Source organism: Rhea americana, unplaced genomic scaffold (assembly GCF_003343005.1).
Source record: "Rhea americana isolate MKP2758 unplaced genomic scaffold, rheAme1 scaffold_74, whole genome shotgun sequence".
Taxonomy (NCBI): Eukaryota; Metazoa; Chordata; class Aves; order Rheiformes; family Rheidae; genus Rhea; species Rhea americana.
This window is the reverse complement of record NW_028186912.1, coordinates 1,988,744-2,004,621: the sequence shown is the minus strand read 5'-3', so window position 1 is coordinate 2,004,621 and position 15,878 is coordinate 1,988,744. Positions and strand designations below refer to the sequence as shown.

The following is a 15,878-nucleotide window of genomic DNA, read 5'->3' as shown; positions in this document are numbered from 1 at the left end:
GGGGAGAAGGGGCACAAATCCCACACTATTACAATGCAGAAGAGTTACAATGAATTCACAGTTCATTTCAACATACCACATATCTTTCAAGCTGTGATGTCTAAGAACAACAGGGAACATTCACAGGAAACACAGCAGCCTACGTAACAGTCTAAAGTATCAAGTCTCTGCAATTGTGGGTTTGAAAACAGACCATCTTCATTACTTCGAAAAAAGTTTTCTGTACTTAGTGTTGATTAGTCTTTTCTAGACATTCTTCAGGGTAGCACATCATTTTTCCCCACTAAAATGTACATATCAACACTGAAGCCAAAACAATGTTTCCTGTCACTGGATGAGCTTGAAAAAAAAAAAGTTATAAACAGTTCCAAGGAGGAAGAAAAAAAAAATCCTCAATCTACTCAAAAGCCCCAAGTTTAAGGAAAATGACAAAGCAGACTAAAGTCTTCCTAAAAGCTGTCAGACTGGGGCCACACAACGCCATGAAAACAGACGGTAATCAGAAGTAATTTCCTTTTTGTCCCTCCCACCCACTGACAAAGCAGCAGGAGTCATAGAAAAAAAAACATCCTACTTTCTGGATGAGCACACAGCACTGGAGAGACTTCAGTTTACGGTTGCTTTCATCCAGTTATCTAGAGTGTTAATGAAGCTAAAATAATGATGTTTAACGAGATACCGCAAAGCAAATGAAAGTTTTTTGCACTGTTATACTCTGAGGACTATTTTTCAAAATAAAACAGTCTCATGTACTGTAAACCCTAGAACAATTAAGCCAGTCTCAGAAGAATAAGTCAATGTTTTTCTTGGCACAGACCTGAGTCTGAGCATTCAATACTACTGTTCTGATAACACTGAGAACTGCTGAAAGTGAGTAATAATAGAAATTGACTGAAGATTTAAAGATGTCGTTCCCAGCTAGTGAGGAAGTCATCTCAAAGAAATCAAGGCTTCTATTTGCTCTCTATCAGGGAGATGTGATTACTCCCCAGCACTCCGGATATGGTAAGTCTCAAGGGCTTAAGGTTGTATGGAATCCACAGCCCTGCTTTCATAAGAGTAAATCTGGGAAAAACAAAACAAAAAGAAAAAGAGAGAGTAATGTCTCACATGGTTATTCAACTCAAAGAGAAAGCTAAAGGCACAAGACAGCCCAATTTCACGTTAGCTTTCTACTCTGATCAATTACTGCACATGGGCCTAATTTTGTATTCCTTACTGAATCAAAACTCCTGATCAGCTGAAAGGCAGATTACTAGATGAATCCTTCGTTAACCACAGAGAGTAATTTCACAACTACTACTATATCTCTAGGTATATACTTATATCTATACTGCTTCAAATACATTTGGTTTCATATTTTTACTGCAAGAGTTAGCATATGTCTCCAGCTGCTAAAGATACCCAGAATAAATATGATCTGTCCCCAAAAGACGAGCCTAAGGAGTCTTTAAACATAAGTTGCTCTTAGTTCTTCCAGAGAAGCTACATCAGTCTGAATTTCTAGATAGCTTAGATGCAAATGCAGAGCTCATTTAATTACTTCAACTGCATTTATCTGTCTTGTTCCTTTTAACCTGCCTGGATTCATGGTTACATTACACATTGTTCAAATTCAAAAAGAAGTTACCACTTGCAGGGTATAAGATTTAGGATTAAGCATGCCACTACATTCATTTGGTTGGCTAACTGTAACTATGATTCTGTACTGAAGTTTCAAGTGGATTGGGGTGGGGGAAGAATACAACACTGAAGGAAGTCTGCCAGATTTGTTGCAGAGTAACTAGATTAATAGCTCCGGAAAATGTTAATGACTTATTTTAAGTGATGTAATTCTGGAAAAGATGAAAAATTATGAAAAAATAGAAAGAGCTAAAATAATGGTTAGTAGTCTAGCATGACAAAACAGATTTGAAAAATATTGACAATACTTGTAGATGCTCAGCTTTTTTAGTGCTTCTTCATTAACCTTTTTTCCTCTACTCCTAAAAAATCAGGAATGCACAACAACAAAACAAGCAAGGCCAAATTCAGTCTTGCTTATGAGGAGATACAATGCTCAATTTGCATCTAGTGAGAGCTTGGCCTATTATATATAATTAAATTGTTTTGGAACAGTGCGTGCTACAGACCGGGTAATTACGWCAGCCAGCAATATTAATTGTATGTCTTCCTGATGCTATATCTAGTCTGACACATATGACCATAACTATTTTGAAGCATGTTAGTGGGCCAAATTCAACCTTAGTCAAGGCAGGTGTAACCCTTGCAGTCTGGGTGAGATGGGAAATGATGCCTGAGGTGCTTGCAAACACCTTTCATGATGGAAGACAGCAACTTCCCCTAAGGCTGTCTACCTAGAAATCGAAGTGAATTCACTAACAGGCTTCAAGCTGGAATTTACAATATCAATTCTGGGCACTGATATTGCATATACAGCGTGACATATCCTGCATAATCAGGAAAACAGCACCAATCCTTGTTTAGGACACACATAGTATTTAAATGCAGATCAGGATTCAGTTTCCTGTAGTCTAACTATATTTCCCCATAAGTAGGCCCCCACAAGGGCTTAGCAAAAAAGAACACTTTCAACATCCAAATCATGTAGTAAAAGGGCCTATAATGAGAGCACGCAGGCAGTGTGGCAAACTAGCTTCAGCTTCTGGTACTGCCATAGATTTGATATCTGACTTGCAACAATCCTTGAATATATGTGCCTCAGTTGTTCCACCTATAAAACTGAATTGAATATACTTACCCTCTCTGAGAAATGCTGCTGGAAAGCATCGTGAAAAGCATTATTACAGTGGAATTCAAAAATGCTGTTCTTACCTGATAATTCGTAATTGCAATATACACACACTATTATGAGGGGAGGTGCTTCCATGTGCTGACAAATGCCGTCGGAATTAATGAATAGGGCACAGTTGTTATGCTGTTCCACACATCTAAYGTGGGATCATAACAGTCTAATGTTTTGCATCTCTGAATGCCAAAGTAGCCTCCAACAACATACAATTTGTTTCCAGATGCCACTGCATGGCAGCTCATTCGCTTAGCTGTCACATCTCCCACCTTAGTCCACTGGTATGTCTCACTGTTGAATTTATAAGCAGAGCATGCAGAGAATTCAGTATCTCCACCCATAATAAAAATCTGGTTACCCAGAACAGCTGCAGCTGTGTAGCGCCACGGCTGGGGGCAGGTAGCTGGTACTGTCCATCTGTTTTCACACTGATCATAACATTGAACTTTGGGCAGCTTGTCATGGCTAACGCTGGTACCCCCAAAAGCAAACAGCTTAAGCTTTGCACTGACTACTGCTGCATTGCTTACTCCCTCTCGGAGTGGAGCAACCATGGTCCATTTATTGGTCACAGGGTCATATTGTTCTACTTGCTTTAAGGATACTGAAGGGGAAGCAGGAAGGCAGCCAGTTGCTGCAGTGTGTCCTCCTACTACATACAAACAGTGCTTGAGTTCAGCAGAGCCGTGCCCAAATCTAGCTACCAGCATGGGAGCAGCCTTTGACCACTCCTCATGAAGAGTGTCATACACCCATACATCTTTGGAGACTCCATTTTCTGATCCACGTCCTCCCGTGATATACACTTTGCAGCCTATGGCACAAGCGCTGAACTCTTTCCGTGGACTTGGAATGTCAGCCTTTGGAATGATTTCCTTTGCCTTTTGGTCCACCAAATATAGCTTGTCACACATAAAGGTTTGGCCACCTAAAAGAAAGAGCGAATGGCCAGTTTTACGGGGTCTGGCACACAAACTAGTGACAACTCCATCATTCTGTAAGATCTTTAACTTGCATCTTATGGATTCTTCTACAATTTCTTTGCTTTTCCTTTGTTTGGTGATAAGTTCTTCCATTGCTACATTCTCCATAAGGTATATGGCYGGCAAGAGAGCCAGTCTGACTGTCTGCAATAGCTCAGGCAGATAACAGTGACGCTTACTCAGGTCATAGTTGACCCAGTTGATAGCTGACTCATATACCAGCCTTTCATCTTCAGTTTCTAATTCTTCACTGGAAAGAAGCTGCACTACCATGTCTTTCGGCAGCTGGAGGAAGTCTTCACTTTTACTGATGCTCTGGAAGTTGCTAAGGCACATCCTCCAAGAGAGTTCATAAAGCTTGGTGCACTGGTGAGCATCTGACAGCAGCAGCATGCCGAGACAGTTAGTAGGATGAAGGTTTTTCTCTAGAAATTCTGCACAAGCATCCCGAATGTCTTGGAACTCTAGCATGTCGCCAGCCTCCAGCAGCGACTCTGCATTCTCCTCATTGATTATAACCCTGGAAGAATATGCATAGTCAAGAAGAAGCTCCAAGACTTCTGGGTGAATGGAATTATGGAAGTTGACTTCACTGTCCTGGCTCTCTTTCAATCCTCCACTGAACATTGCTTCAAAATAGCGGCTGCAAGCAGCCAGAACAGCTCTGTGGCAGGGGAATGACCTGTTCCCAGCATGAAGAAGCACATCTGTAAAAAGACGCTGTTGACGCAGAAGGTTCAGGTGAGTAAGGACACTATCAGCATAGGATGATTTATGGAATAAATATATGTTTATAGAGCCAGTACTAGCCCTAGATTTGCGATTCTCATGCATGCTGACTGACATTTTCTTCCACACCTATAAACAAAGAAAAAAAAAATAAGATTAATGAGACAGTTATACATTTTGTTCTCTAAAAGTCATAATGAACATAGCTGTTAGTCATTGGAAGAAGAAAATAAAAAAGCCTTAACTTAAAAGATGAGTGGACAAAGAATTGCATCTACCCTTGGCATGTGTTTATTTTTTGTAAGATGACTCTCGTAAGTGGCATAGTCTAAATTTGTTGCCCAAGAGCAGGTTTATCTTGGGAAACCTGATCTCCAACTTTCATAACAGTATAGTAAGCAAGTAAGTTGGAGGAGAAAAGAAAAGAACCAGAAATGATTTTCTCACCCTTCCCCAATCTAGTCCAGCTGATTCATTACATATGTACACATGCATATGCTTGAAACATTCTCCTGTACTGAATCATAGCAGGAAGAGCTACCAGACAGAATACCTAAGGAATGTCAAAAGCTGCATGGGGAACAAAAACCTACTAATCCCATTAGGAAGCTTCTCTTTGGTATAATGATTCCATATGCAACACCAGAGAATGAAAAAGGGAACCTTAAAATGAAAACTTAACAAGCATCATAATTTCAGTTGCCAGCTTTTTAAAAAATTCTGTAGCTAAATTGTAGAGATTATAAATTGATCTTTGGCAGCAGCTGCCTGTTATAAAGCGATACAGAATATACACAGACAGAGTCAGCAGGAAGATATGTTTTGAGTATTAGCTGAAGTCACCAAAGCATTACTATTTTCAAGCCACCTTACGGATCAGGACTCAAGAGTGCAAGCTATGAGCAGCTACTGGTTACTTTGGGGCTTTGGAGAAATAAAACACAAGACCTGCTGCACTGCTGCCCTATTCCTCTCAAAACACAATCCTGCTCAGCCTCTTTTTGGAGATGAATGTTACCATTTGCTGCCATGATAGGCAGATCCATGTACCATTACAGGAGAAAATTTTCAGGGATAATTAAGAGTCAAGCCAAGACAGCATGAAGCACTTGGATAGGGAGGAATACTGGCAACCACATAAAGCTAATGGCCAAAAAGCCTCAGTGCAAGTAAGATCAGATGAAGCATACAGAGCTAGTGCAACCTATGGCTGTGACCACCGCTGTGATCTCTCCCCAAAATGCAGAGGGGACTCTGAGAAAAGAAAGATCCAAGCTTCCCTAATTACTATGATATTCTCTTGCCCAGAGTCCCTTCTACAGCACCTTCAAATAAGGAACAAGGTAAGAGCCTATTTGGGAAGCTCCTGATTCTCAAAGTTAGCACATGACCTAGGGCCACTTGTGCAGGTTTTTAATGCAGATATATTTTCCTCTCTCACAGAGTCAAGCATTTTCATACTCTTGAGCATATTTAAGCAGTATAGAACTGTACAAATCTTCCCACATTTCACACCTTTCATAAGAAAACAGCATCACCTGTCCTCAAACATGATGACCCAAGAGTACAAACAGCCTCCAAGAAGTGCATCGTTACTAGTTTTTTAAATAAATGCATTTACTTTCCTAGAAATCATAATATCAAAAATCTATACAAATTAGTTTGCACAACAGATCATTTTGTGTGTATATATATATATATATATATATATATATGGAATATACACATACTCCTCCAGCAACTGCAGACTGACTGCAGCACAGCCAATACTATCCTCCTGACTAGTTGCAATAATGTACAGAATAATTGGCTTGTTGCAGGCAACAGCAAGTTTTGTGATAAGCCTTTCACTTCAATCACAGGGAGGCAGGGGGACACACTTCACCACACACTCTATCAGCCTGTCACAGAACTACTATAACCCATCTCCTTTACTGTGGAACATGACTTCCCTGGTGCTTCTTACTGGACTGAAAGGAAGGAACACCACAGTTCAGAATACAGTGCTCAATCCAAAGTTCTCTGAAACAGACAGGAAACCTTACCATCACAGCCACAAGGCAGCATATCTGGCTCACTCTACTATACAACACTTTGGAAAGTTATTTTAAACAATGTTCTCTAGATCATTATGCATTAACACTAATCTCTAATCACAGAATAACTGAAGGAGGCTGGTATGTCTTCATAATGCACATTACATGGAAAATACAGTTGCATTAAAGGCAATTTAATTATCTGTTAAATAGTAAAGGTTCAGATGTCATTCAAGGATCTCAAACACTAATCTCACACACTAAAATTACCCACTTAATCTATAGCCAAAAAGATTATACTGACCATAAACTCTCAGGTTCAAACCTGCCAGAACTGAAAGATTACAGAAAGGGTCATGACTTCCAATATKAGTACATGAACAGTTGGGGACGCAGATGGGAAGATAAATCCTTCACTGGTAAAGCATCTCCTTACAAGTTTTTAAAACTTCTCTAGGCATTTTATCATTTTAAATGCTACTACAATACAATATGCAGCATTCACTGGATCTCCACAGACTGGCTTTCCTCAGGCTGAGGACCTAATTCTGCAGGGTTCCAACTACATTGCCACAGAGAGGGGTGGGTGCTCTGCACCCACTGACCAGAGGCAATGAAATTACCAGGATCTGAAGATGCTCATTGCCCCTCACTTCTCATCCCAGTCGGGTGAAGGTGTAGACCCTAATCTAGTCATGTCAGGATCTCTGTGGAAATGTATTTCCTCTCCTTACCCCAATCTCTTGCAGGAATTCAGAGTACACTGAAACCCCCCCCCCCCCCTTTTTTTTTTTTTTTTTTTTTTAAATAATGCACAGAGGGTTCTGAAATAGGGCACATAGAGTTCATGTCAAAGACTGCAAACATAGTTCAGATCTTTTGTGGGGCCATGTACTCCTGTAAGCACCGCTTGCAAAGTACCTTTCTGAATGAGGCCATAACCACAACAGAATAGAAGCAAACTTAAAATCAAACAAACACTACCACACCACACACACCACCCTGCAGTCATGCATCTATTGGAGGCTAGTGAGCTACAGAACATATGCAGAGGGGAAGGAACAGATCACTACATGTTGCCTAAGCCCACCCACAGCCATAACAACAAACACTGCTGTAAAAATTGATAAGACCCACTCTCAAGCAGCCACTGAACAAAGCACTTGGTTTCACCTCACTTAAACAGAAGACTTGGTCTTTCAGTAAGCAATGTCATTTCTTATAAAATGCTTGCAGATTTCATATATGCCGGTCTTGAATTGTTCTAAGAACCGCGTCTGCATCATCACAATGTTCTCTATTGCAAAGTATTCAAGGCATGCCAATTCACATTTAAGATAAGCTAACGTATTTCCCCAAACAGAACAAAGATACATATCTGTACATATCTTCTTCCTCTCCTCTGTGGTTGTTAAGATTACTTCACACATGGAATATAGTTAAACAACCTTAAAAGCAATTACCGTAATTTACTAACAAGCAGTGTTCCTGTGAACATGCTCTTTTGCAGTTTCTGGCAATTCGCTCAGTCCAGAATCTTACAAGAATATTAAAACGTATGAATGACATCTACGATTTCTCTATTTGGTGTTGGAAAGTATGCAAGCCTCAAATACTTTAGCAGAGGTAATTTACAGTCAGTGAGCAAATGTTCATCTCAAATAAAATGAGTCAACTCCCTTCAGGCATTTTTTCCTTAGAAATAACAATATTTGTATGTAAAAGACAAGAAGCGGTCAGTAAATTACAGATTCAGATTTTATCTAGGAGCAGAGGTTGAACCAAGACTTTAATTTATAATTATACTTCAACAGGCTACTTGTCACAGCAGCCCAGTAGTAAACACTACTTAAGACTAAACAACAGCCTCCTGCCCTACTTCTTAACAGCTCTGCAGCATGTAGGTCTCTGCCTAAATCAAACCAAAAAAATAAGCGTTTTCAAATTACCAGCACATCCATGCTGTAGATTCATTTTAACAGGACTTGGTAATTACATGAGACTTGCTCTTTTTTCCCCCTCCCATTTATAATCAGTGAAACTGCTGAATGAAAGGAAATCTGTTTTCTAAATATCCCGTTTATTTACCCGACATGGCTTTCTGTTGCTAAATCTGCAGCAAGACTGTAATTTTTGCAGAGTCAAACACGGATCCTACCCACACTCCTGCAGCACAGGCTCAGCTATTTCCTGGGACCTGCTGTGAGATGGAAAGCAAAGCAGGCAGCTCCTGCATTATTGCTCACCGCAAGCAGACAAAGAAACCGAACCCTAAATTCCCTCTAATTCAGTATATCATAATGCCCGAGCAGTTCCCAGTGTCTTGAAAAAAAACTTTCTGGGTCTCTTCCCAACCTGGTGAAGACACAGTATGGTCAATTAAAATACATTTGTTTTTCCGTGTAGAGCAATAACCACGTGCGAAACTTTCCGCGGCAGAGACGGGCGGGCAGCAGCGCAGGCAGAGCGGGAGCAGCGAGGCGCTCGGTCACGTCCACGCCCTGCCTCGGCCCCGCCGCGCCCGGCCGCCCCGCGCTCCCACGGAAGAGGCGAGCTGGTGCTTCCCGCGGGCAGCCGCATACCGGCGATACCGAGCAGCTAGTGCAGCTACCTACCCCCGCCGCTGCCCGGAGGGGCAGAGCGAGCGCCGTTCCGCGGAGGGACGGGCTGTAGCTGTGCCCGGGCCCGGCAGGGCACCTCGGCTCCAGCCGGAGGAGCCCTTCAGCAGCCGGCCGCGACGCCCCGCAGGCGTAGACTTAGCGACAGAGCAAGCAGCGCCGCCGCCAGCGCGCAGCAACCCTGCTGCCTCCGCAGCCCGGCTCCGGCCGTGCGCTCGGCGAGCGAGTGGGGCACCGCGCCTGACCGCGGCCTTCCCGCCGGGCTCCGCACCGCTCACCCGCCTCCCTGCCGCGCCCGCACTGCAACAGGTCGGCGGGCACCGACTTACAGCTGAAGCTCCCGGCTAAGCGCGGACGCCCCTGTGCCTCCGCGGGCGGCGCAGCGCCGCGCATGGGAAGGCAGCGCGGCTGCCGGCTCGGCTCGGCGCGGCTCGGCGGCCCCGGGAGAGCCGCTCGGGCAGACTGCGCTGCCGAGAGCCGCGCGGCGCCGGGGCGGAGGTGGTGCCGCTGGCGGGAGGCGGGCCGCGCCGGGGAAGGGGAAGGAAGGGGCCGGCTGCCGCTAGGACCTCCTGGCCGCCGCTCTGTCCTGCCGCGGCGCGGGGAAGGGGTATATGGGCTGGGGGGCGGGGGGAGTTTATGCAAAGCAGTGAGTGACAGACGGGGGAGGGACGAGGAGGGAGCGCTGCGCTGCGCTGCGCTGCGCTGCGGGGAGCGCTGTCACTGGAGTACAGGCCGGCCGGGGCGAGGAAAGGTGCAAAGGCGCCTCCGCACCGCCCCGCCGCCGCTCCCGGCGCGGGCTGCAGAAAGCCCTCTCCCACAGCGCCGTGGGCCAGGCCGAGGCGGCGCGCTCGCCCCGTGGCTCCGCGGGCCGCAGCGCACTAGCGCACGCGGGCAGCATCGCGCGCAGAACCCCGCGGCGCGTTCGCCCGCTACGCAGCGCGGCCGTAAGGCAAGCACTGCCGCCGGCTCGCAGCCGCCCGAGGGGCCGAAAGGACGTGTCCTCTGCGGGACGAGGCGGTTGTTCTGCGCGTCACGGGCTGCAAGCACCCGGGGCGCTAGAAGTGAACGCGGGAGCGAAGGGTGCGCTCCGCTGTGCAAGCACAGAAATAATTGCACAGCGGCGAGGGGTGTGGTGGGGTGTCAGGTTTTAACCTCGTGCAAACCGCTCCGCGCGGTGTGCGTCGCTCCGCGCGGGGTGCTGCAACGCCGGGGCTTGCCGGGCGGCTGCCGAGCCAGAAGGCTGCCTGCCCCTCGCCCGCTCGGCGAGCTCCTGCCGGCCCGGGGCAGCGAACACGGCCGCCGCTGCTGAGCCCGCTCAGCGCCCGCGGGGCGCAGCCAGCAGCGGCACGGAGCTCCACTGCGCTCTCGTGAGGCCTTCGCAGAGCTACCGCACCAGAGCTGCGTACTGGAGTACTGCAGCGGCACAACGTTAAGCCTGGCTTTAATTACTGCCCAATTAACAAAGTATGAGAAAAGCGCACTTGTGCAAAAGGCCGATTTCAAAAACAAACATCTTCTAGATATAACAAGAGTATTTACATAATGGCATTATGCAGCTCTCTACAAGAATAGTACAGCATACCACACTATACATTGTGCATATTGTTAATTTTGAAAGCAATGGTATCAGTCTAAAAAAGCTCCAAGGAAGATAAGAATACTTATTTTACTTYCACTGACAGGAAACTTATAGCTGTCTATGAGAGTTCAGAGAATTCATTCATTTCTCCTAATGAAATACCACCTAACTTTCTCCTGATAGAAAAAGCCCTGTACACAATTCACTAAAATGTAGATAGTTACTTGTATTCCTGTTGCTGGACTCTAGAGACTGCAGACAAGTACATGCCCCATGTATAGCAGGACACATCTGAAATTCCAAAGAGCTGGAGGAAATATGTAAGCATGGAGAGCATAGTTAAACATGGAGCAGATGAAAGAGTAATTTGTTAYATAGATTTTTGCTTTTTACAATATTGTTTGATTATGACATTAAGTATTGCAGATTCCAAGGGCTGAAGACGTTGCACATCTGTATGTAATAAAGTATATTTCAAAGCTGTTTAGGTGTGAGAAGCTCTTGGAAATTGTAAACAGCCTTACGCAAAGGATATTCACAGACAACATGGGTCTAATCCAGTACTGACTTGAGTCATGTAGCTCTAGTGGATTTTGCATTAGACTGTCCGTGTTTGACCTCTGTAGCACACAGGATTATCCATATTATGACTCTGAGTTTGTCATCATACTATTTCCCATAAAACCCTTCCACCCTGTCCTCTCCCACTTTTYCCAACAAAACCTGCAGATTTCACCAAAGCCCTACCCCTTAGAGTTCATTCCACTGTCATGAATTCTCCATAATTCTGTGTCAGAAAATCAGATTTTATAATCCTATGAGACTGACCAGAAACACAGGGACTCATCACTCCCTACACTGTCAGATTTGTTCCCCTCCCTTCAAACAGGCAGAAGACTCACCATCACTGAAAAACAGAACTGWCAGAATAATGTTACCTAACCCATTGCTCTGAGACAATATCTGAAGTGTAAGACTGATTTTGCTCACAGTCGTGAGGAACAGTCAGTGAAAAATGAGGTCTGAAGGGAGGACAACACACAAGGCTTACAAGGCTGCCCACAGCGCACTCAGATGTGGGCAGCATTCTACTTGAATAGAACAAACTAATAATCCTATAGGAGTGACCAGATGAAGTACTGATCTTCCTTGTCCTCCATAAAATAAAGGACCTGTTAAAGTTAATCAGGGCAGAATGATTGGATGAAGCAACATATCATCTGTTAGGGAGACAACTATGCAGCCAGCCATCATCTGTTGGAGAGACAACTACACAGCCAGACAGACCCTTCCGCGTGCATGTGCACTCTGTGCATATGCACTGTGTGAGACAGTGCTATGGCTGGGAGGAAAAAGAGAACAAAATATAACCCCATAGTCCTCTCTCTGTAAATCCACACCTGAGAATGTTTACAAAACACAACAGCGCTTCTCTGAAAATGATGAGGTGATGCACTCACACAAAGAGCATCAATAGTGCCTCTGCTTCTTTCTGCCCAGTGGTTAAAACTAGGTTCATCTGATGATAAGCATAGCTTAAAACAAGCTAATAATCCAAGTTTTAAAGTAACAACGTTTGCTCAGCTAGCTCAGAAGGGACGCTTAATGAATTAACTGCATTATAATCCAGTCCAAAGCAAATCTTTGGCCTCATTTATGTTGGTCTAAGAACTCTGTCAGGTCACATTTAAACATAGTTCCGGTTAAGCCAGTTTTGTAGATGGGCTGATCTGTATTTTGACACTGCTGGAAAMAAAATTGGCCTAGCCTGTCCCAGGACATAGTTTAACATGCCCACTGAACTAGTTTAAACATGTTTCTCCTACCATTTGTATAACAGGATAGATGGGATCTTTGAAGTGTTGCTAAATATCATGATTTTATCACAAATCACAAGATAATCGGCACTATTCTCAAAGGCCAAGCTTCTGGAATCACGTGAAGTTGATAATCTCTTAGTTTTTTTTATTATTATTATTTTAATGAAGAAATGACTTGCAGAATGACTATATGGAATGGTAGTGTGGCCTTAAAAAAAGAAGACATATAAAACCCAAAATATTTTCTGTTTTAGTCTTAGGAATTTTTAGTGACACATTTGATTCTAAAACAATTGGAGTAGCAATAACTTCTTTGTTCAACTCAAATCCAGCTTCCTATGCATAGAAGCACTGCTGTTTTAACTAAATTAGTTTCACCTCACAATTTATTTAAATTGTTCTGGCTTCTGTGTTGAGACAAGTYCTTGGATCTTTGAGTGAGCGAATTTCGTAATACGGATTCATTGACACTTAAAAGTGGTACAGGCATATCTATGTAGTTAATACATCTTTCTAACTCCCCTAGTGACAYCAGCAGGAGTTCTAATACAGACAGAACTGTTTCAGCAGAATAATCCATTTACCAGTATAGGCTATTTCCCTCAGGAAACTGAAATACATTTTTTGTTTTTTGTCAGTATCAGCTGCATCTACACTATCAGGGTTTGCCAGTACAGCTATCYTGGCAACCCTTTTAAATGCAAACAAGCCGTATGTGCCTGCAGCACAGGCTGAGATCTCATTTTTAATGCTATTTAACAGCTGTGTCTTGGGCTTTTGCCTTGTTAGACTCTTTTAACCACATTATTTTGTTCAACTGCTAAATAAACAGCGTGGGGTTAAAAGTATTAGTGCAATTTATCTTCATTCCTTCCTAATTTACACTTCGAATGAATTAATTAGAATGATCTAATTAACACTGTACAATAGCAGTACAAGAGCCAGAGATCTCCCAGGGGATGAGGTCAGAAACACCCCTCAGTGACCCACACCTGCTTTTCTTATCATTTTCCTGTGATGGGCTTCTCCAGTTTGCCCTAGAAATAGAGATTTCRGTTGATACAGCACAATGTGATACAATGCTTGTTTATTGCCAGAGAGATATGTAACTATTTGACAGGAGGTCAACATACAGACCTTAGCAACAATTACAATGCTTTGCCCGCTGAGTAAGGGAGAAAAATTGTTCTTTGCTCTGTTCTCCTTTTCTATATATGTTTATCTTTCTAAAGGATTATATTCAGATAGATTGGCCCTTAGATATCATTCCTGCATGGCTTTGCAACTCAGACCAAACCCAGAAAATCTGCTGCTGTCTAAAAATTGGCACTAGGCTCTAAGGGCCTAATTTTGCTGTCTACGACATGTAAATACTCCTCCCTGGAACATTTATATTGCATCAGTTTGACAGTGGTGTGACATATGATTTTCTTGTCACTTGTAAAGTGTATCATCATTAGCCCAATCTGAAGTCAGTTGAGTTATGCCATGTAACATGTAAGACAGAAGAAAGACTGGGTCTTGRTTTCTATCTAAGGCTGAACATATTTTGTACAAAAGATTTTAAAACGGGTCATTCTGCCTTTAGAATAATGTTATGGATGTGAATAATGTTCAGAGTGAGAAAGATTTTCACCTAAAGTTTCTTAATCCTTAGGGGAAACCCTTGGGAAAAACCTTACTATTGCATCCAGTCAATATTTCACAGTTTTGCACTATTCCAGTAGTATCTGTTTACACAAAAGAACAGTACTAAGAGAAAATTTATCTGCCTCAGACTATGAAGAAAAGTTCACCACTTTGCCTAGTATATAATCTTCCCCATCAATCTTAGCATTTTGCAGCTCCTCTTGCTTTCTAGTTACCCCCCCACACCCCGCCCCCCAAGTCTCTGCTACCCGACTTTCTCTCTATTTTTTGCCTACTCTTTATTGCCTGGACCCTCTCCTAGCAAGAAACATCACACCTGATCAACTGAGACAACAGTGACAATGAACCATTTTTGACTGAGTATGATTAACCWATCATTGCTAGTATGCAAGCTACTTCTCAGAGATAGCCCAGCCCAGAGAGGCCCAGCACAGGACTGAGAGCTACCACTGTGAGTGGCTGATGCTGCTTTTGCCATCACTTACAAGGAAACTCGGCAAAAGAGTCTCAGCATCTCTTTCACTTGTTAGTTCTCAAGAGACTTCTTTTCWAGCCCTTTTCTGAGCAGTGACTCACACAAGGGCAGCTACTTGTTTCTTTCTGGGTGGARACTCCAGTCCTTGCAGCAGCTTCTCTTTGTCTTCTCTCTTCCTAAGTAGCAGTGGCCCCCAGTGGTGACAGCTGAGCTGGCTTCTCATTTCAAGTTATTCCACTCTGCACTGAAAAGCCTCCATGCTGTAACAAAAACCTAACATAGGGACTTGTGAGCTCCTCACATTTTCCAGTTCTGCAGGGACCATAGGCCAGTTCTCTGTGACCTCTTCCAGTGCCTACAGACCTAAGTATGGAACCCACCGACATTGATTAGCCTCCAAGAATGAGGCTGTACCTTAYATTATTGGTCATGTTTTGGGGTCATGTTAAAGAAGGAACTAGATAATTCAAATAGAGGGCAGTGTGTCATCCAGGTAGAGCCCTGAAGAATGGAGATGTTTTACTTATCTCCACATTTGACAATGTTAGTACCGAAACCAAAAAGACAAAAAATACTTATGCAAACAAATAACTGTGGCTTTGCAAAGAGAGGAGTACACATCTAAGTAGTTATTCCTGCATTCATAAGTGGCAGTACTTTAAGTACAAGAATGCACTTTTTATATGAAATGGGAATACATACACTTTTTTGGTGGTACAACTTTGAGTCACACTAGTCTGAAAACACATACATGTCTGTCTCAAAAAAATATTACATTTTAGCTTGGGGACTTGTTACACGGTTCCCATCATTTACATGTTATTTTCCCCTTAAGTCAAAAGGGAACTAACTAGCTGTTCACCTCTTTAGGCATGGTGAAGAGTCAAGCATCACATGGACAGGTACCATGAAAAAGAAGGCAATGCATAGGAGCTGAAATGCCCTGACCATGTCACATGCTTAGGAGAAAACTTCAAATTTGCTCAGGGACATAAAAGTAAGCATAAGAGAGAAAGAGAGAAAACAAAAAAAAAAATTTTTTTTGCTCTTTCTATTTTTCAGTATTTGAAGGACGTTCAGCTAATCTGTCCCTATGGGTATTCAGGTACAGGTCTATCAGGACCCTGGGTGTAAGTCCAGGTTGCTCACCCACACAAAAATCTTTTTCTCACTGCTACA

General features: G+C 43.4%; 1 protein-coding gene across 4 annotated transcripts in view; it reads right to left on the bottom strand.

Moving 5' to 3' along the window:
* ENC1 (ectodermal-neural cortex 1) overlaps nucleotides 1-9,752 on the bottom strand; it is a 53,809-nt gene extending 44,057 nt beyond the window's left edge. For 2 of the 4 annotated variants that reach the window (XM_085322090.1, XM_085322087.1), the window contains exons 1-2: nucleotides 9,505-9,752; nucleotides 2,836-4,650 (exon numbers count right to left, since the gene is read on the bottom strand). In XM_085322090.1, the coding sequence (XP_085178216.1) occupies nucleotides 2,869-4,638 (1,770 nt within the window). In that variant the 5' untranslated portion in view covers nucleotides 4,639-4,650; nucleotides 9,505-9,752 and the 3' untranslated portion in view covers nucleotides 2,836-2,868. Of the gene's footprint in view, nucleotides 1-817; nucleotides 1,066-2,835; nucleotides 4,651-9,172; nucleotides 9,222-9,504 lie in introns of those variants that run through there. The other 2 variants (XR_014897885.1, XM_085322089.1) reach the window with 2 other exon arrangements.
* Between the last annotated feature and the right edge of the window lie 6,126 nt (nucleotides 9,753-15,878).